We start from the raw sequence: 22,212 nt of genomic DNA on the forward strand, positions 1-22,212 counted from the left end.
CCTAGGCTGAAATCAATGATAATGCTACTTATACCAAGCTTCTTACATCTACCATTTTAATAAGTATGAGCCCACTCAAGGTCAATTGATATATTAACTGAAACCTATGAATTTGATCTTACCTTAGTGTTTAACTAACATACATACCATTAAAAACAGGCCATACAATTAAGCAACATATTTCAACGTACATGTCCCACATGCCTTGCTTTCCCTGCACTCTATGGGGTATCATTAGTCAAGCCTACCTGTAGCTCCAAAGCACTCGCGCCTGTGACGCTCATTCCAGGCCTTGACTTTACAAGCCTTGCTGCAAGTGAAGATCTCATAACAGCGTATGCAAAGAGTGAGTCGAATCCCTATAGCCCGCCCACACTGGTAGCAGTATTTAAAGAAGGGCTGTCTGGAACAGAAATAGCATGAGAAGGGCCATCAGGAGAGTTCATGTTTATTATTTTGTTTTTCATGGCTTTGCCAACATATTTACACTTTACATAGCAAAGGAAATCAAAATGTCTCACAATCCAGGGGTAAAAATCTACCCTCATCCACCAGGGTAACCAAGAGGAGCGAGGCACTGTGGTGGATCACAGTGCTTATGTTGCTATCTGGGGAACGAATGAACACAAGCAGCAGTGCAAAGTGAAGTGTCCCAAAAGGCAACAGGCCCAAAGCCTGCCCCACACTGAAGCCCCCTCATTTGCCAATTCACTGTGCACCAGCCAGCTCCTTGCGTTGGCTCGCTCTCCAGTACTAAATGTAGGAGTGAGTGTCTATGCAAGATTAAATCTGACAGCAGGTCACAAACACAAGTATTCAGATTTGGAGAAGGTTTGTAAAAACCTCGTTACTACTGAGGAACACAACACAGCCGCTGCTGGAGCACACTGCTTGCGTCAGAGCAACTCTCCATCAGTTTAGGACGAGAAGTGAAGAATGCTCTATCCCACTGATGCTGCAGGAGGTATTTAGATAGGCAGAACGTACTTACCTTGGTTGCAATGTGGCCTAGGCACTAGAAATAAATACCCCTGTAACTTTTAAAAGCATCTTGGGATCTTTAAGAACCACAAGTGGTCAGAACCTCTGTTCATCTCATCCCAAAGATACCCTCCCACTCCACATTCATCACCTAACCTCACCCCAGTATAGATGGCCGATCACCATGCTGGATTATTGGTTCAGTATGGACTCAGACAAAAAAGCACTGCCTACTGACTCTCCACCACTAACTCTTTACAGCAGTGATTTCCTTGACGGTATTCAAATGTCTCACCTGATTAGCTTGTGAGATTTGACAAGATAACAGCTCAAGATATGGCTTACAGGCTAGCTAGTGTAGGTATTCATTGTACATGGTAAAGCACCACAAGGATTAATATAATTTTTAAGTATTTCAATGCCTCAGCTTTTCATTAACTGTTTCTAAAGGCAATACTGGATGCAATGGGATCATCCAACACCTTTGGCATTGAGGGCTTTGATTTTTATAGCATTTCTGGCAGTGTATCATGGACTCTATTAGTGTCTTGCTTCAGTCTCTTCAGTGTCAGCATCATTAATACAATCAATACTGTTAACAAAATGGCACAGCAGGAGAAAAAAAAAAGATCTAAGCAAGCCCTTGAAGTATTAATATGAATAGTCCCAGCCAGCATCCATTCTGTAATCTTGGGGATCAAGGGAAACTTGGAAACATAATAAAGTAATACATTCTGGAAAAGCAAAGAATAATTTTGGCTTCCATTTTCCATCCCACCTGGGCTCCAACTAATTCTTCCCATTCTTTTCTAACAAACATAGTTCCATTTCTCATTTTCTGGGAAGTGTGCAAGTTTATCTCCATTGTTACTGTAACCCACACACCTCCTGGGTGTGGTGTTCTGTCCCATCCCATCTAGTGGCACTGAGACCCGAGAGAGCCCAAGAGTGAGTGTCCGCTCTATAGCCTTAGCTAATAGCCATATGGCTTTTAGCTCAAGTGGTAGAGGCTCATGCAATAAACTCCAGAGGTCCCAGGTTCAATCCCGCCCGCTGACGACCAGGTTGTGTCCTTGTTACATTACACCACTGGACCTAGAGCTTTTCTGCAACAGTACACCCAAAGTCAGAACTGTCAGGTAAGGGAAATGTTGAATCCTTTATTGATCACGGGCCTGGATTATATCTATTAATGCGTTTAATGGACTCTAAAATAAAAGCATTAAAAATTGTAAATGCCGGTAGATTTACATTTGTAAATTCCTAAACTACTTCCATTTCCTTCTCGTCTCACATTAAGGACTACAATTCCTAAATAAGTATGGGTCCAATAATTATGTGTCCATATTAGCCACATAAATTATGTACCTATCTGGTTTGAAAATCTAGCCCTGTATCTTCAGTTCAGTTTGGAAGAAATATTGGGGCAGGGCATCGGAGATTAGGGTTAGGACTTCAGAATTTTCTATATTTCGCTTTACCAACATGCTGGGTAAGAACATGCACAGCCAAGTAAATAACCTATACTAACACACAAACACAATGGCCACCATCAAAGAGTAATCTATTATAAAGAGATAAAAGACAGTGCTATCCGGAACAGTACAATATTTTCCCCAATACCAGTGTATGGTAACTGATGGCACTGGCTTTTTTTTAATTTTAACCACTGTACATAATGTTGCACACGTATTATGGAACTGAAGTAGTGACTTCCTCACTAAGGCCCTGATCCTGCAATGTGAAACTTAGGGGGAAACCCCTGTACACATGAAGTCCTCAATGAGGCTCTGAGGGGGCACGAGGATCAGATTGCAAGGCTGGGCAGGGGGACTACGTTCGTAAGAGTTTTGACTCAACTCTAGACTTTGTAAAAAGATCTCTGCAGATGGCTGCATCATATGCTGGGCCACAGGAGAATTTGTCTGGGAAGCTTGAGGTTAGACTGGCTTCTTTTGAATTATTAGCTCTGAATACAAATGACCAATCTGTCAACAACCAGAAAATTGTAACATCTTTGTCCATTCATAGCAGCCACTTTGGCTAACTTCAGAGCAGGAGGGGAAGATAATTTTAGCTGCTGAAAAGCAGATAGATTGAAGAAGTGAGGGGAAAGTCAGAGAGGCCAAAGAAGGGGTGCTGGTGACAGTGGTCCAGGTGAGGCAGAGCCATGAAGTGATATATTTGGCTAAAAAATTATAAGTGTTTCTGTTCAGCATCTTTAGCATACCTCACTTCCTCCCGTGATAGCATTATTGCAGCACGCTTGTCCACATGTTTTCTTCTAGCTGAGGGAGCACGAGGACTTGCCTCTACTGTACCAACATGTAAATGAGAAAATTAGACCTCACAGTTAGAGTCTGTGAATAAGCACGCTGGTCACCAGGGCCACTTCCATTAAAACTGCATTCAGCCCTGTGGTGTGGTTATGCCACAAATGTACTCACTGGTCAACATCTGACTCTCTGGCCCATGTTATAGAGGCAAGAACAGTTTCTTCTTGAAATGGAAGTTACAGAAAACACTGTATCATACAAGTAATGTTCAGCATCCTACTCCATATTTTGGATATCCCTCATTGGGAGTCCATAAAATATCTTAAAGACGAGGGTCACCTGTTGGGACTCAGTGGAATGAGAACTATGTGACACCCACAGACAAATATATCATGGATTTTCACTGCTCCCTAAGAACAAGAGCGGGGCTTGTCTCAGATTTTTAAATTAAAATGTTTTAAGATAAGAACTTCAAAGGTTGGCAATATATCCCCAGTCTATATATGGGGAAACTGAGGTACACAGAGGTTAACAGATTTTTAAGGCCAGAAAGGACCATTTTGATTATTATGACCTCCTGCATAACACAAGCCATAGAATTTCAGGTTATGTGAATTGCAGAAGGTAACAATCCCACATTTCACTTATCACATTTTAGGTAATCTCTAGAGGCAGTATTATCTTGTGCTTGAAACACACGTATCAGGGAGAGATGCAGGTTCTATGCTTGGCAGTGCCACAGATTTGAGCAACACCTTGAGCAAATCACTTAACCGCAGTGTACTTAGGTATGTCCCTAGCTATAAAAGGAGAATGGCACCCACTTACTCTAGAAGGGCAATGGGATTCTGTAAAGCACAAGGATCCCGGAATGAAAAGCGTTATAGAGGAACAAATTCATCATTAGGGGCTATAATTTAATCCCACAGCATAGGAATTTACAAGTGTAAATCCCCATACAGCGATATATACAATATTTACATGGACTGCAGGCTTAGCTTGAACTCACATTTCCTGGATTTCCGAAGTTCTTCTCTATCCCATTCTCTCTCTTTCAAGACAACACGCTCGCGAAGCCGGTCACTAATGTACTGTAGCAGCTCCCTGCGCGCATTGAAAATCTCCCGTTCCGGCGGCAATAATGCGTGGTATGGAGTATGTGCTATCTTCTTATCCTGCAACACACAATTCACACACAGGAAGACATAGGGAATAGACATCTAACATGGCAAATGTGCTTCCATATTATTCTTAGCAGGAAGTAAACTTGACTAGATGAAAGGATGCCCAACACAGACGTAATCATGTATGGTACCGTATCAGCCCTGCTAAATACTAACTAGCAGTTTCAACCTATGCCAAGGGACAGGATCCCCTCTCCTCTCCAAACACCTGCCATTTTTACACAACACAGTGGAGCAAGCTGGAACATAATCACATTTAATATTTTGACCAATTTTATTAGCTGCTACTCTTTTGATTGGGCAGGACTCCCTCAGAGGAGAAGAAGCGAACAGTGCTCTGAGGTGGTACAAAGAAAAGGAGTACTTGTGGCACCTTAGAGACTAACATTTATTTGAGCATAAGCTTTCGTGAGCTACAGCTCACTTCATCAGATACATTCAGTGGAAAATACAGTGGGGAGATTTATATACACAGAGAACATGAAACAATGGGTGTTATCATACACACTGTAAGGAGAGTGATCACTTACGATGAGCTAATACTAGCAGGAGAGTGGGGGGAGGGCGGGAGAAAACCTTTTGTAATGATAATCAAGGTGGTCCATTTCCAGCAGTTGACAAGAACGTCTGAGGAACAGTGGGGGTGGGAATAAACATGGGGAAATAGTTACACTTTGTGTAATGACCCATCCACTCCCAGTCTCTATTCAAGCCTAAGTTAATTGTATCCAGTTTGCAAATTAATTCCAATTCAGCAGTCTCTCGTTGGAGTCTGTTTTTGAAGTCTTTTTGTTGTAATATTGCGACTTTTAGGTCTGTAATTGAGTGACCAGAGAGATTGAAGTGTTCTCCGACTAGTTTATGAATGTTATAATTCTTGACATCTGATTTGTGTCCATTTATTCTTTTACGTAGAGACTGTCCAGTTTGACCAATGTACATGGCAGAGGGGCATTGCTGGCACATGATGGCATATATCACATTGGTAGATGTGCAGGTAGGTGAATGAGCCTCTGATAGTGTGGCTGATGTGATTAGGCCCTATGATGGTGTCCCCTGAATAGATATGTGGACACAGTTGGCAACGGGCTTTGTTGCAAGGATAGGTTCCTGGGTTAGTGGTTTTGTTGTGTGGTATGTGGTTGCTGGTGAGTATTTGCTTCAGGTTTGGGGTCTGTCTGTAAGCAAGGACTGGCCTGTCTCCCAAGATCTGTGAGAGTGATGGGTCGTCCTTCAGGATAGGTTGTAGATCCTTGATGATACATTGGATTGAATAGAGATTGGGAGTGGATGGGTCATTACACAAAGTAAAACTATTTCCCCATGTTTATTCCTCCCCCCCCCCGTTCCTCAGACGTTCTTGTCAACTGCTGGAAATGGACCACCTTGATTATCACTACAAAAGGTTTTCTCCCACTCTCCCCCCGCTCTCCTGCTGGTATTAGCTCATCTTAAGTGATCACTCTCCTTACAGTGTGTATGATAACACCCATTGTTTCATGTTCTCTGTGTATATAAATCTCCCCACTGTATTTTCCACTGAATGTATCTGATGAAGTGAGCTGTAGCTCACGAAAGCTTATGCTCAAATAAATTGGTTAGTCTCTGTAAGGTGCCACAAGTCCTCCTTTTCTTTTTGCGAATACAGACTAACACGGCTGCTACTCTGAAACCGGAGGTGGTACAGAGACTCCTCCCTCTTAGGCGCCTGACTGCTGTATCTTGCTCACCAGATTTGGGGTCAGGAAGCAATTTTCTCCTGGGTATTTCTGTTTTTGGTTTTTTTGCCTTCCTCTGCAGCATGGGGTATGGATTGAGTACTAGGATCCTGTGGAAATGTTTCACCACAACAATTCCCTGCCACTGCAGGGGCCCTTTGGTGGCACCTTAATCTGTCCTGATGACTAAAAAGGTTTAGTTTAACTAAAGTCATCAGGCTCAACATAGGTAAAATTTAATGCCCTGTGATATACAGGAGGTCAGGCTAGATGATCTAATAGTCCCTTCTGGTCTTAAGCACTATGAAACTATGATGACCCAAGCCAGCAATGTTTCTAAACAGAAATTATCTCAAAGATTTCCAGGAAGCATTAGCAGCTCTTTAAAGCGAATAAGTCCAGAGAAAGCAGAATTAATTACACTTTATGTTAAGGTTCCTTTCACAAAGGGTTAATAAATTTTAATATATTTTAACAGTTAATCCATTGTGCTAGGTCAGAGATGGGCAAACTGAAGCCTGTGGGACTGTCCTGCCCAGGTCTTGAGCTCCCAGCCCCTCCCCCCGCTGCTCCCCCCCCCAGCCTCAGCTTGCCGCGCCACCAGCGCTCTGGTAGCGTGGCTGTCTCCTGCTGGGCAGCATGGCTGCTAGTCTTGCCGCTCTGACCGGCATGGTAAGGGGGCAGGGAGGGGTTGGATAAGGGGCAGGGATTCCAGGGGGCAGTCAGGGCACAGGGGGCGTTTGGATGGGGAGGAGAGTGGTCAGGGACGGGGGGGGGTTGGAGGGGGGGTTGGATAGGCTTGGGAGTCCCGGGGGGCCTGTCAGGGGACAAAGGACCAGGGCGGGTTGGATGGGTTGGGGGTTCTGAGGGGGGCAGTCAGGGGGCGGGAAGGGGAGAGGGTGGCTAGTGGGAGGGGGCCAGGCTGTTTCAGGAGGCACCGCCTTCCCTACCCGGCCCTCCATACAGTTTCGCAACCCTGATGTGGCTCTCGGGCCAAAAAGTTTGCCCAGCCCTGTGCTAGATTCTTCTAAAGTTCAACCACTCAATAAGTTGTCTCCAGTAATAATTTATAACCATCTATAACACCTTTTACTGATGTGCTTCTCTCAATAATATATACTAATCATGTCTGTAAAATGCTTATAACGTCTATAAATCATTCATTAACTCTTTATAAACCACCTATAAATGGAATCTTAATATAAAGTTGGACCAAATCATCTCTCTCCCATGGCAGAACTACCAGGGCTTTTTAGACCTCTGTCACCCTTATAGGGCTAAAAGTTTGGTGGTGAATGGAATGAGTCTCAAGACAACTGGACAAAAGAGAGTCTGCTGGTGCTTTTAGCATCTACCCCTGACAAAGTGACAGGTGCAGAACTAGAAAATCTGGTTGTCTCTATTTATGGATCTGAAGAACATGATTAATATTAACATTAATTTTAAATTCTAGTGGTCAAAGAGATACCTGAAAGTATTTATAATATGCGTAGTCTACTACAGTTCCTACTGCAGTTCTCCTCCCTTGGTTAAGAGTAATTGGCATCAACATATCTGCACCAGCCTCAATTAGTTTATCAATCTGGAGAAAGAAAAACAAAATGCAAAACAACAAAATTGAAAAACATTAGAAAAGGCAGGACGTTCAACCAAACTGTTATAATTAAACTTGTTATAATTAAACTGAAAGGACTGATCACCAGACCCTGGTCTCTACTTGTGCAAATGCAACTCTGTAAGAACACAACTGAGTGCATGCTTTATTCACATAAACCCCTGGGTGTGACTAGATTCTAATGATGAGCATTCGTATGTCCAGAAGGGTTTTGCACGTGAAAGTTCCAACACTCATGTAGGCAATCATGGCCCTGATTTTCAGGGATATCCCAATCCCCACTTCTGTTCAGGCATCTATGGAAACACATTTTCATTCTCATTGTTTATCTGTAATCCTAAAAGTTAGAATATATTATATCAGGCAGAACCCACAGTAAAATATATACATTTCCAGACATGCTGATCAGGGCTATACCAAGAATATGGTTTGCATTAGTCTCGTATGAAATGCAAGGGATTCAGAGGAGCCCACAATTCATCTGTTCCTGCATTTTTATTGCCCACCATATCCTGCTTGTGATATGACAACTGGGTGCTGTAAAAATGATTATGGTGTCAAACAATTATGATTGCAAGAGAGCAGACATCAGAAAGGTGGAATTCCTGCTAGAGAACAAGGGATAAGAAATACAGTGAATGGCACACAGAATTCTACTTATGTAGTTGCAGATTAGTGTTGAGTTTCAGAAGTGTCAGCGAGGATGAGTCACTTCCCAAATTCTTGTTTTATTTGGTTGGCTTCCCCTTGTTTTCCCCCTCAACCTTAGGAAGCACAAAAAGCAATCATCAAAGGACAAAACTAACCTCCTTCCCTAAGGCTTTGTCTACATTGGGAATTTGCTCCAAGCAGCGATTTGCACCACTTGATTTTACCTCTGCTTGAAATTGGTGTAAACTCAACTGATGCAGATTGTGGCTGCCTTCCCCTAACTGAGTTTGCACTGGCTATGCTGTTGGGCTAGAACTGGGGGAAATCCCTGAGGTAGATAAGGCTTAAACACTCTCCTGGGTCTTGTCCACACTGGGAAAATGCATCCAGTCAACTAATGTGATTTTAGTGAGCGTTCAACACAATTTTCACCTTAAAGTGACAAGGATAGCTGCATTTAAAAATATGATAGTTACTTGCAGTGAACCCTGGATGTTGCAGGGGACCCAAAGTTAACCACAATCACCTACCATAATTCAAACATGACTTGCCCCTCTGTGCAGAAGGCAAGTAACTCCATGCTAGTTAAAACATGTTAACATGTTTCACAACACAGTTCATCTTCCCAGCACAGACTCAGATACAGAAACAAAAGGAATTGGCAGTTGAATCACTGAGTTACTAAGAAAAAAACGGGTTTCAGAGTAACAGCCGTATTAGTCTGTATTCGCAAAAAGAAAAGGAGTACTTGTGGCACCTTAGAGGCTAACCAATTTATTTGAGCATAAGCTTTCGTGAGCTACAGCTCACTTCATTGGATGCATACTGTGGAAACTGCAGAAGACATTATACACACAGAGACCATGAAACAATACCTCCTCCCATCCCACTCTCCTGCTGGTAATAGCTTATCTAAAGTGATCGCTATCTTAAAACAAAAAAACTTCAAATCCAGACTCCAGCGAGAAACTGCTGAATTGGAATTCATTTGCAAATTGGATACTATTAATTTAGGCTTAAATAGAGACTTGGAGTGGCTAAGTCATTATGCAAGGTAGCCTGTTTCCTCTTGTTTTTTCCTACCCCCCCCCCCCCCCAGATGTTCTGGTTTAACTTGGATTTTAACTTGAAGAGTGGTCAGTTTGGATGAGCTATTACCAGCAGGAGAGTGAGTTTGTGTGTGTATGGGGGTGGGGGGGATGTGAGAGAACCTGGATTTATGCAGGAAATAGCCCAGCTTAATTGTCATGCACATTGTGTAAAGAGTTATCACTTTGGATGGGCTATCACCAGCAGGAGAGTGAATTTGTGTGGGGGGGTGGAGGGTGAGAAAACCTGGATTTGTGCTGGAAATCACTTTAGATAAGCTATTACCAGCAGGACAGTGGGGTGGGAATAGGTATTGTTTCATATTCTCTGTGTATATATAAAGCCTGCTGCAGTTTCCACGATATGCATCTGAAGAAGTGAGCTGTAGCTCACGAAAGCTTATGCTCTAATAAATTGGTTAGTCTCTAAGGTGCCACAAGTCCTCCTTTTCTTTTTGCGAATACAGACTAACACGGCTGTTACTCTGAAACCTCTCCTTACAATGTGTATGATAATCAAGTTGGGCCATTTCCAGCACAAATCCAGGTTTTCTCACCCTCCGCCCCCCTCCCACACAAACTCACTCTCCTGCTGGTAATAGCCCATCCAAAGTGACCACTCTCTTTACAATGTGTATAATAATCAAGGTGGGTCATTTCCAGCACAAATCCAGGTTTTCTCACCCTTTTTTCCAAAAACCACACACACAAACTCACTCTCCTGCTGGTAATAGCTTATCCAAAGTGACCACTCTCCTTACAATGTAAGCTTATGCTCAAATAAATTGGTTAGTCTCTAAGGTGCCACAAGTACTCCTTTTCTTTTTCAGAAAAAAACCTGCATCACTGAAGGTTACTAGGAAAGAAGACAACTGAATCACAAAGAAGAACCAGCATTCAAAACACCTGCTCAAAAAGTTAATTGGAAAACTGAAGTCAAAAACAACATATGGTTTTCTTACCAATAAAATCCTGTTTGCTATGGTCCTCTTCTGTTCATATGTAGTGTTGACTGCAGCACAAAGGGCACTACCTACACCATTGCTTAATGGAAGATTGGGGTCAGCTCCATACGCTAGGAGTTCCCTCACCGCCTGCAAACAGGCATAGTTAAATATGAGAAATCAATGAATGATGACGTCGTCTTAGATAGTTTTACAGCAGGATTGTGAGATCCAAAATGTACAATGATATCTGTGTCGATACTTTACAGTGTTTACAATAATATACCAGGAATGCATACTAGTATTTTTCAGTAACTTAAAAGGCATAAAGTAATAACATCTAAATATTGGTCTAGGAGAATAATTTTTGCACTTGCTTTGTATTGCATTTTTAGCACAATAAAAATCATAGATCCATACTGAACAGCCATGTGTCAACTGCTTCATAGTGTAGTGTTAAAAAAGTCATCTTCTTTTATGCTTTTCTAAACTACAAAGCCTGTGCACTACCAGAAAAACAGAATGGCACAGGCTGTACATTTGTGGCCAACTGGGCCATTACTGCATCAGACAGGTTCATAAACTCCACGACTTAGATTTCAGATGTTTCAAACATGAGACTGAATTCTGTTATTTTAACCCAAACAGCAGCCATTATTAGCCCAGAATAGAAGCTCTTTCTAAGCCAAAGGAGTCTAAGAAGCCCCTTCTATTCAACTATTTTCTCTTTAGTGAGCAGTGCAAGACTCCCACAAACCCATTCTCTGACAATCAAAGGTGTCTTGAGAAAAGCCTGGGTCAGACTCTCTATCCATGGGCTTTGGTACAGTGCATGGACTGGGAGACCAGGGATACTATACCTTGAGCTAAATGAGGCCAGTTAATCAGACATGATTTTTGATGAATTCATATTATCTATTGCTTAGCACTTCCCTCTCTGTCTTCTAAGTGGTTATAAATACTGCTTTATCAATTGGCCTAGCAGTGTATTGTAATTAAACTTGTTGCTCCATAATTCCCTGCTCCATAATTCACCTAATTTCCTTTTATTTAAAGAGGGGAATTATGATAGATAATAAAATAAAATAAAATAAATGGTCCCTTGTGTCCACAAGGAGCTTCACCAATGTCAATGGGGCTCCGTGCGAGCACTGGAATCTGTTCACCCAAAGCCAACTGCAGGACTGAGGCTTAGGTTAGTTCTTTTCTTATCTTCTGGGATTTCAGCTGTTCTCCTTGGATTCTCAAACAAGCATACAGCTCCCTCAAAACCCAGTGTCTCCAATACGACTTTCCCTCCCTGAGAACTCAACTACATTGTACAGAGCAGTACTGCATTTGGATTTACATTTACTGGGCTAACAAGTAATGAAGAATACTGCCCACATGCAACATGGGTGAGTTAATACTGCTATTATTAATGTATTTAGCACTGTAGATTAACCAGTTGTAAAGCACTGTGCCGGATGTGCCAAAGAACTGGAGTCCAGATCCAAGAGCTACTTAGGTCATTACATGATCCTTAGCATCATAGCTAACAAGCTAGCACCAAGTGGACTCAGTACAATATTAGCTGAGACTTTAATTAAAGAATAAACAAGTGCTATATAGAGAATCAATATGTGGCCATTCTACCTGGAAATAGCTAAAGGATGCTAACAAAGTCAAATACTTTTCAGTAGTTTCCTTTCCATTTCTTTGTGCATTTAATTTAAAAAAAAAATTCAAGTCAGGCGAAGCAATCTTCTTCAGATGAGAATTTCCTACACTGTGCTTCAGAACTAACTTTAGCCCTTTTTTATATTAAGAAAATCAAGAGATCTCTATAATACAGTAAAACCCAACCCTTTTGTGAAGTTATTCAAAACTTTATATTAAAATCTAAAAACCTTTCCTTTTCATTTTATTGCAACCAACAGTTTCTTTTATTGAGAGAGAAAATAAGGAGAAATTACCCCAACAATGTACACCTCCTGGAGCAACTGTGGGATTTTTTAAGTATTGCCCTATTGTCTTTATTAAATGCAAAATAATAATACATGCACATTTTAAAGAGAGCAGATTTTAGTAGTACTAGTGCGAAACTTACAAAAAATCACATTCAGACCTCCAGTGAATCAGCTAGACTAGATTCTGGAGGCACAAAAGTCCCGCAGCATGGGCAATTAAAATTGAATGTGTATTCTAATGATCCCAGGTTCAAACACACACTAACAGGAGCAGATGAGGAGGATCCAGGTCAAGAGGAATCATCTATACAGTGGCTGAAATGTTCTCTCTTAAGCAGTTCTTAAAAAGTGCTTATTTCCAAAGCAATTAATGCCTGGATAGTGCATCTATATGGAAATTTTATAAAGGGCATGCTCAATACAGCATTTTCAGATGTTAGTAGTTTTGATCATTTCAAACCAAACTGTTTTATATAGGAACTACATTACTGAATCAGACCAGCGAGCCATCTATTCCAATGTCAAGTCTCTGATAATAGCCAGCATTAGATGCATCAGAAGGTACAAGTAGTAACTTGGTGACAATTACAGAATGTCTGTAGAGGAAGATTCTTCCTAATCCCATCAGTTAGTGCTTGACTTAAACGCAAAAGTATGACGGTTTATGTTCTTTGTAATATTTTCAGGGTATCCTACAGTGTAAGTGGATGTTCTCATGATCCATATAGATAGATATTCCTTTCTGAATCCTGCTAAGCTCTTAGCCACCAATCCATAAAGAGAAATCCCCATTTAATACAGTGGAAAACTCAGGTTATGTCCATAGCTTTGAAAGAAAAGTAAATTTAGATACTTTCATTGGAAATAAACATGGGTCACTCCAACACACAAGCCATCTTGGCTCCTATCCGGGAAGGAACCAAAGCAAAAATTAACCAAGTAAATAAAGAAAGAAGGAATTAGATGATGCTCACCAAGTCATTCCCACTGGCAATTGCCAGGGAAAGTGGTGAATGGCCACTCCACAAGGTGTTAGGATTTGCCTTATGAGTTAAGAGGAGGTGGACAACATCTCTGACATGCTGGGTAGGGGGGGAAAAGGTAGAATTAGATCATAAAAAAGAAAAACAAGACATTAAGCTTATGAAAAACAACAGCATTAAACACTTGCTATAAACACATACACCTATTACATAGAAAAAAAACATTTAAAAAAGAACATTATTAAGGCTGCTTCTTTAACCCTCAAAAGTTGGCAATTGCCAAAATTAAGGTTGTGTGTGCAACCTTAACTGGGCCCCCTGTGCATACACATTAAAATTCAGTCTTTATTTACAAGATCACATACTATTGTTATCATTGCATAATGACAGGTTTCAGAGTAGCAGCCAGTGTTAGTCTGTATCCGCAAAAAGAACAGGAGTACTTGTGGCACACTGTATTTTCCACTGCATGCATCCGATGAAGTGGGTTTTAGCCCACGAAAGCTTATGCTCAAATAAATTTGTTAGTCTATAAGGTGCCACAAGTACTCCTATTTTTATCATAGGACCCCACCCTCATTCAGTGCACATGATGGACACATGGTAGAGATGAACTAGGGTTATGTAGTGAAGAAGACTGTTGTCTGGAAGACCCCTGCCTTTTTTGTTGCAGAAATTGGAAGGTGTGTAGTGAAGGAGACAGATTGCAAGAAGAGAGAGGAGGGTCTCAAGATTAAGGCAGCTGAATGCTGTCCTGGAGAACTGGATTCTACCCCTGTCTCTGCACAAGGTTCCTATGTGATGCTGGGCAAGTGACATAAGACAAACTTTTCAGAGGTGGTCACTAAGTGAGTATTCTTCATTTTCCATGTGCCTGACTTGAGAACGTGGAGTCTATTTGCAGAAGTGCTGAGCACTCAAAGCTGCAACTGAAGTCAACAGGAGTTGCGCTTTCCATATGTGGAATGCTCTATAAACTTAAGTGCTCTGAGAAATCAGGTCCTAATCATCTCAAATTGGGCACCCAAAATTAATGGCTACTTTTGACTTTAATCTCTCTGTGCCTCAGTTCCCCATCTCTATAATGGAGATAATATACCTCATTTCACAGTGGTGTTGTGAAACTAACTTCATTAATGTTTGTGAAGCACTCAAATATTATAGTGATAAGCGCCACAGAAAATCTCATGAGGAAATTAATACTTCAGCCATCACAGCAGGATTTGAAAACTGTGCACTAAGTAAGGCCTGGGGCCATAGACCGAATTAGGAGAAAAAGTACTGAATAGCAACTCGCTAAGTAAATATTGTCCATTCTGTATACTTAATGAAGCAGGGGTCCTGTGAAAAAAATAGAATGTGATCATGTAATTAAAGATTGGCATTTCCTAATTTTTGAGTGCTTCAGAATGCAACATTAATAATGGCCTTTTAATGATCTTCTGTGTGTATAATTCCCTAGCTTTTTAATAAAGCACAGTGAAAACAGAAATTCGTCCTGTGGCTGTACAGGGACCCCGACATGCATCATCAGCAGAGTTGGGACCGATCGATCCACCGCACAGACCACTGCCACTTGAGCTAATGGAATAACAACTGATAGCAGCAGAAGATTCTAATCCTCTATGTGGACCAGCACTACACGAGTATGGGACACTTTGAAGTGGGTTTCCTAAATATTTGGTGAGGTTCAGAGATCTTGGTTCCATCCCAGGCTCCAGAGGGGAGTGTGCTCTCTAGTGGGCACAGGCCCTTCTGCCCATTCCCACCAAGCATGACTCTTTCTGCCCCATCTCTTTGCCCCAGTATTCTCATTCCAGCCCCAGACTCCTTCCCCAGCAAGTCTTAGTCTCACCATTCTGATCTCCCTGACCCAGTGTTCCCTTCATGCCTTGCACAGCATTCCCAGTTCTCTCCTCAATCCCCAGGGGCCTCATTTTCACCTGTCTCTCCCCACTCCCCTTGTCTCTAGGCACTCCCAGTCAAATTTCTAAGCATAGGATTGCTAGAGCTTTTCAAAGACAAACCACCAGAATTTTTTAACATGGGCAAAACCCACTTATTTTTCCCTAGCCTCATTCTCAGAAAAACATGAATCATTTTGGCTGAAATAGTCCACAAAAAAGGCAGACACTTGGCATGGAAAATTTCAGCATAAATAGTGAAAGCATGGCAAAGTTATGAGCATCTTAAGACGGTCTTATGATGGGAATTGTTCGGCAGCCTTCGTAAAAGGCAGTGCTACCAGTCCCACCTGCAAAATATATACACACATAAGCACACACATATGCATGAAAAAACCTAACAGCCCCCAATTTCAATCACATTTTCCAGAATAGTTCCCCATGAAGCAAAGAATTTATAACATATACCAAGAAATCATACACTACAATATAAATCCTTGAATGCAGGAGCTGACAGCGTAAATGCAAAAGGGAGCTCTACAATAGAGGTTAGTTATACAAGAATGGTAACCTTTAAATACTCAATAGCTTCAAAACAACTTTAGGATAAAAACAGATTGGAATTCCTGGAAACTAAGATCTACAGTAATTAAAATTCTTAATTATGTATGATTTTGAGAGAGGATCGAGAGGTAAGGTTAGCTTATTGACTTTTTATTTGTATGTAAAAGCAACCATAAAAAACCTGCCTGGTAAGAAATGCATGTCAGCAAAGCAATCAACTCCTGAAAGGACACAATGTATTGAACGCAACACATCCTGGCATAGTAAATGGGACTTTTTCACATTTGCTAAATTTCATAGGGCCAGTCATCAAATGTAATTAAGAAGAAGATAATAGAAACCTTTACACTGTTTCTATTTAGAATCTGCTTTAAGGCAAGGCATTAAAAAGAGGTCGAAAGTCAAAGAATGAAGTTACGTGAAAGAATCCTAATATGTAGAACCGCAAGATCAAAGCGGCAGTATAGACTATCAGAGGAAGAAAACGGGATATAGTAAGTGACAACGTGTAATGGAAATCAATTAGTTATGGCTTGACTTTTGGGGAAGGCAGGGTTGAAGGGGGCTTCTGATTAAAAATTTGTTTACTGTACTGGGTGCTGATAAATTTTTGTGCTAGACAGACCAAAAAAATAAACCAAGCAGAGTTCAAAAAACCCTCAGTCAATTTACCAGGCTAAACACTGCCATTGATTCTGGTCATGCCTACAAGCACCTCATGCAAAACAAGTATTAAAATAACATCCCTGCCTCAAAGTGTTCACAATGTGGAATTTGGCCAGGACAGGAGGAAAAGAACAAACAAAAAGGGGCTGGGTCAGGAAGGGCAGTTCTATAAATCACATGGTACAGTTGTTCAATTAGAGCATGCACGCATCATAATAGAGGGTTTTTGACGTATTCGTTCAGTTCATTTCTTGTTGGGCCACCAGACCATCTACACTAGTGGCTGGCCACCCATAGCTAAAATCCCCAGAGCAGCCAAGATCACACATACTAAAGGATCAGACCCTTCCCATAAAAGAGATGAGAGTTTTATTTCTTCCACAGAAGCCACATGAAATCAGATCCTATGGAGGATTCCCCAGTAGGGTAAGATATGTCATTTGAAGATTGGGAATTGTGTGTATTCTACAGGAGCAAAACCACAGCCTAAAGGAGGGACATTTCTACAGTTCCATTGTGCTCCTACCTTCGGGTTATCCTCTCTCTCACAGGCAATATGCAAAGGAGTCCTCCCACCTTCCTCTGGAATAAGACTAGAAGATGAGTAGTATTCACTAGGAGGTCCAGTTTCATTATTAAGTTTCATGGCAATAATAACTGGTGATTCGGCAGGCTCATTCTGAATGTAAAGAAGTCAGAAGAAACAGATACGCACACTTTCAGTATTGCTTAGAGATAAGCTAATAGAAAATACATTGGTCCAGGAATCCACTGGTCTGTACATAAACCACTATTATAGATTTGCTCATTACAACACAGTAGACACAGCATAAGCAACCTCCACCCTTCCCATTTCCTTCTTTAGATTCAGGCTCCATTTGCTGGACTGCTGCAGCATTGCATCCTGAAAAACATAAAACCCACTGTAGGCCAGTGGCATTAAGATACCTTTCATTCTAACATCTACAAACATTGATACACACAGAGGGGCTTCCTACCCCAATGAATGTATTCCATTTTGAGAAATAAAAGTTATGACAGGAGATGAATTTTCTTTCTCGTAAAACATGGGGCATGCATTGGTCTGCGTGTTACTAGCAAATAAGTAACAAAGGAATCAAATACAAGAGCCACATAAAGCTCTCTAGGAGAAATTAAAGTTTATCTTATTGATTTATTTTTTATTTTATTTTATTACATAATTTAAATCAAAGGGAGCTGAAAGGACCAAATGCTGCAGCAGTTGAGAAGAGAAAACGAGTCTTATGAGTGCTTCATAGAATTGCTTCTCAAGTGACTTCATTGAAAAGCTCTGTGATTTTCACCCACAGGCCCTTGAAGAATGTACTTTGACACCTCCAGGAGGGGTCTTATTTGGATGCTTTCCATGCTTGCTAAGTGTTTGATTAGACCCATTAAGAGGCAGAGTAGTACTGCAGGCCTTCAGACATTTTTAAGATTCCAGTGAATTAGGTTCTTCTCCACACTTTGGTCCATTTCACATCCAGATTACGAGGCTGTTTTTTTAATATTTGAGTTTAGGGGGAAAATAAAGGGAGATAAATTGTTTGGTTTAGGTGGAGCTCGGTGATTTGTTTTGCTTTAGTTTTGTTTTCGTGGCTTTGTACAAAGTCAAGACCGATCTTAAGAACTATCTTTTTAAAGGAAGAATTAAAGATAGGATTCTTTAAACTGATACAGCTCCCAGTTCACTCCCTGAACTAATGCAATTGCTATAACAGAAGAAGACAAACAAATATGGCAAGGCCTTCTCTAGAGGATCAAAAAGTAGACTCTCAGAGCCTGCAGTGCCAAGGTTCAAGTGCCCCAGTTCCCCTGCAAGTCTCTGTAGTGCAACAGCTCTGAAGAAACAGAAGATGTGAGGAGAAAACTGACACAAGAAATCTCATACTACTAACCCTGAAAGTAGAGAATTGAAACTTTAGATAAAACTCAGGCTTAATCCTTTATGAAGGCCAACTATGAGAAATCAGTGGTCTCTGTCAGACATTTGGAGCACAGCTAAACTGAGATCTACGTCTGAAGTGAATAAATTCTCCCAGTGCTTTTGTAAACACTGCTTATGGAAGCTTAAGATTTTAATAGAAGGTTAACTGGCTCCTGACAGTATCCATGTTGCTGGAGGCTATAAAACTAGTGTGTGAAGTTCAGGATGACTGAAGGGGTCCAGCTGCAGCAGAGTGTTGGAAAAACTAGATGCTTCCAAGGTTTGTAGACTATCATCACTTTGAGCCAAGGGAACTGCAGTCTGGTTAGAATTACAAATGCTCCGTCTAGTCCTATTTCCCTCCAACCATTTTGACCATTAGAGAAGATGGGGAAGCTTTATATGAGTACATCTGCCCACAGATAGAGGTATTTTCTGTGCTTATGGATTCCATTGACAAGAATAAAATAAATGGTACCTTCCTGCTTTCAAATCACAAAAAAAAAAATCTAGATATGTGTCAACCAAGCCACACAACCGTGCCCTAGGCATACGTTGCTCTAGTAGACAGGCCCCGCTTCCACAGGAGTGAAGAGATTTTTGTGGCCTTATGGTTTAGACCTATGCCCTATGCTCCTACTTGCCGGTGTGCATATATCACCACTGCCCATTTGACCTCTCCAAGTGGGATATGAAGATGCTGCTGGGAAATGTTTGAAGAAGAAACATTTCACTGTTTGAAGAAGAAACATTTCACTTCAGTGACAAAGCCATCAGTTTTGGAGGCACTGTCAGTCTTCAGTTTTTGTCCTCTAGTCAGGAAGAAGAATGGATGGATTTAGGGGTGCTGCATTGCACTGGGTTTGTATGTGCTCAATGCTGCTATGAGTAAATACTGCAGACGCTTGAAGGCAAGCAACTGAGCAGAAGGATTAAATCTGTAATTTTAGAAGTGAGAATAATAGGAGTGTTACCAGTTGAGGTATCTTAAAAAATCAGCTCAGAGATGAATAAATGCAGAGATGATACACGGCGTTTTTTGTATTTTTGGTTAATTAGGAATCAGGTTAGCACAGGTTAGCACTGGACTATGTAGAAAGGAGTTTCCTTTAAGTAAGTTTTCAGCAGCAAGTCATCCAGGTAACACTGGTATGAATGTACTCTTTCTTCATCTGGCCTATCAAGATCGTATCAGCTTGGAGAACATTATAAGATGATATTCCAAATCACATAGACATGAAAGGACAACAGCCCTCTGTGGAGAAAGAGGTGGTTAGGGACTATTTAGAAAAGCTGGACGTGCACAAGTCCATGGGGCCAGACGCGTTGCATCCGAGAGTGCTAAAGGAATTGGCGGCTGTGATTGCAGAGCCATTGGCCATTATCTTTGAAAACTTGTGGCGAACGGGGGAAGTCCCAGATGACTGGAAAAAGTCTAATGTAGTGACAATCTTTAAAAAAGGGAAGGAGGATGATCCTGGGAACTACAGGCCAGTCAGCCTCACCTCAGTCCCCAGAAAAATCATGGAGCAGGTCCTCAAGGAATCAATCCTGAAGCACTTACATGAGAGGAAAGTGAACAGGAACAGTCAGCATGGATTCACCAAGGGAAGGTCATGCCTGACTAATCTAATCGCCTTCTATGATGAGATTACTGGTTCTGTGGATGAAGGGAAAGCAGTGGATGTATTGTTTCTTGACTTCAGCAAAGCTTTTGACACGCTCTCCCACAGTATTCTTGTCAGCAAGTTAAAGAAGTATGGGCTGGATGAATGCACTATAAGGTGGATTGAAAGTTGGCTAGATTGTTGGGCTCAACGGGTAGTGATCAATGGCTCCATGTCTAGTTGGCAGCCGGTGTCAAGTGGAGTGCCCCAGGGGTCGGTCCTGGGGCCGGTTTTGTTCAATATCTTCATAAATGATCTGGAGGATGGTCTGGATTGCACTCTCAGCAAATTTGCAGATGATACTAAACTAGGAGGAGTGGTAGATACGCTGGAAGGCAGGGATAGGATACAGAGGGACCTACACAAATTGGAGGATTGGGCCAAAAGAAATTTGATGAGGTTCAATAAGGATAAGTGCAGGGTCCTGCACTTAGGACGGAAGAACCCAATGCACCGCTACAGACTAGGGACCAAATGGCTAGGCAGCAGTTCTGCGGAAAAGGACCTAGGGGTGACAGTGGACGAGAAGCTAGATATGAGTCAGCAGTGTGCCCTTGTTGCCAAGAAGGCCAATGGCATTTTGGGATGTATAAGTAGGGGCATAGCGAGCAGATCGAGGGATGTGATCGTCCCCCTCTATTCGACATTGGTGAGGCCTCATCTGGAGTACTGTGTCCAGTTTTGGGCCCCACACTACAAGAAGGATGTGGATAAATTGGAGAGCGTCCAGCGAAGGGAACAAAAATGATTAGGGGTCTGGAACACATGAGTTATGAGGAGAGGCTGAGGGAACTGGGATTGTTTAGTCTGCAGAAGAGGAGAATGAGGGGGGATTTGATAGCTGCTTTCAACTACCTGAGAGGTGGTTCCAGAGAGGATGGTTCTAGACTATTCTCAGTGGTAGAAGAGAACAGGACAAGGAGTAATGGTCTCAAGTTGCAGTGGGGGAGGTTTAGGTTGGATATTAGGAAAAACTTTTTCACTAGGAGGGTGGTGAAACACTGGAATGCGTTACCTAGGGAGGTGGTAGAATCTCCTTCCTTAGAAGTTTTTAAGGTCAGGCTTGACAAAGCCCTGGCTGGGATGATTTAATTGGGGATTGGTCCTGCTTTGAGCAGGGGGTTGGACTAGATGACCTCCTGAGGTCCCTTCCAACCCTGATATTCTATGTTTCCTCTTAACTGGACAGGAAAATGGTGGCAACCACATCTCATGGGGAAGGATAAGATTCCTGAGATCTACTAAGAACAATGTGCAATATTTTCTCTTTCAAATCTCCATTCCGTTACAGATATAGACTGAACAAGGATAAAATCTGCCCGTATTCTACGGACTGCAAGCAACCCAAGATGACACATGGATCAGGTTCCAGAGATGACACCGGGATTATGGCTCCTGTGATTCAAGAAATTTATTTCTTTGTTTTTATAAATAACTTCAGTAGCCAAGAGGCTAGAAGGAAAAGAAGCAAATTCTCTAAGGTGCTCCTTTTTGTCCTATAGTTAGAATGCTCCTGTCTAGATGGATTTTCCAGAGGAGAAGGGGAAATGTTTAGGTTTCTCTTTGTGCTTACGGATTTCTAAACCAACAAAAATACACTGTGTTGAGCTCTGTCCTGCAGAGTTAAAAAAATACTTCCCAACTCCAAAAGAACAAAATGGCCAGATTGACTAACAGCCCTGGCAAGCTGGTGGTATGAACTCACAGGCAAGTATCTGCTGTATTGCTCTGTGGAGAGCTACAGGTAGGTCCATTAAGGTACCAGGGGAAATATGGTCACTGCAAAGCACACAAAGAGGAACCAGAGAGGGGAGAATTCAGGCTTGCTTTGCCTGCAGCTCCCAGCTATTGGCTGGTTTCTTGGCACACAAAGGATGGCAGTAGGTGAAAGGCCAGTGGTTCTCAGCTGGGGTACATACACCCCTGCGGGTATGCAGAGGTCTTCCAGGGGCTACATTACATCATCTAGACATTTGCCTACTTTTACAACAGGCTACATAAAAAGCACAGGTAAAGTCAGTACAAACTAAAATTTCATGCAAACAATGACTTGTTTATACTGCTCTATATACTG

The 22,212-nt window shown here is 41.7% G+C and overlaps 1 protein-coding gene across 5 annotated transcripts in view; it reads right to left on the minus strand.

The window, feature by feature from the left end:
- ANKMY1 (ankyrin repeat and MYND domain containing 1) overlaps window positions 1-22,212 on the minus strand; it is a 58,270-nt gene that overhangs the window by 8,660 nt on the left and 27,398 nt on the right. For 4 of the 5 annotated variants that reach the window (XM_073360054.2, XM_073360051.2, XM_073360050.2 and 1 more), the window contains 7 exons: window positions 17,050-17,202; window positions 13,381-13,488; window positions 10,476-10,607; window positions 7,628-7,741; window positions 4,267-4,432; window positions 3,212-3,296; window positions 249-403 (listed from right to left, as the gene is read on the minus strand). In XM_073360054.2, coding sequence (XP_073216155.2) covers window positions 249-403; window positions 3,212-3,296; window positions 4,267-4,432; window positions 7,628-7,741; window positions 10,476-10,607; window positions 13,381-13,488; window positions 17,050-17,202 — 913 coding nt within the window. Of the gene's footprint in view, window positions 1-248; window positions 404-3,211; window positions 3,297-4,266; window positions 4,433-7,627; window positions 7,742-10,475; window positions 10,608-13,380; window positions 13,489-17,049; window positions 17,203-22,212 lie in introns of those variants that run through there. The other variant, XM_073360053.2, reaches the window with a different exon arrangement.

This window comes from Lepidochelys kempii, chromosome 9, assembly GCF_965140285.1.
Source record: "Lepidochelys kempii isolate rLepKem1 chromosome 9, rLepKem1.hap1, whole genome shotgun sequence".
In the NCBI taxonomy this organism is placed as follows: Eukaryota; Metazoa; Chordata; order Testudines; family Cheloniidae; genus Lepidochelys; species Lepidochelys kempii.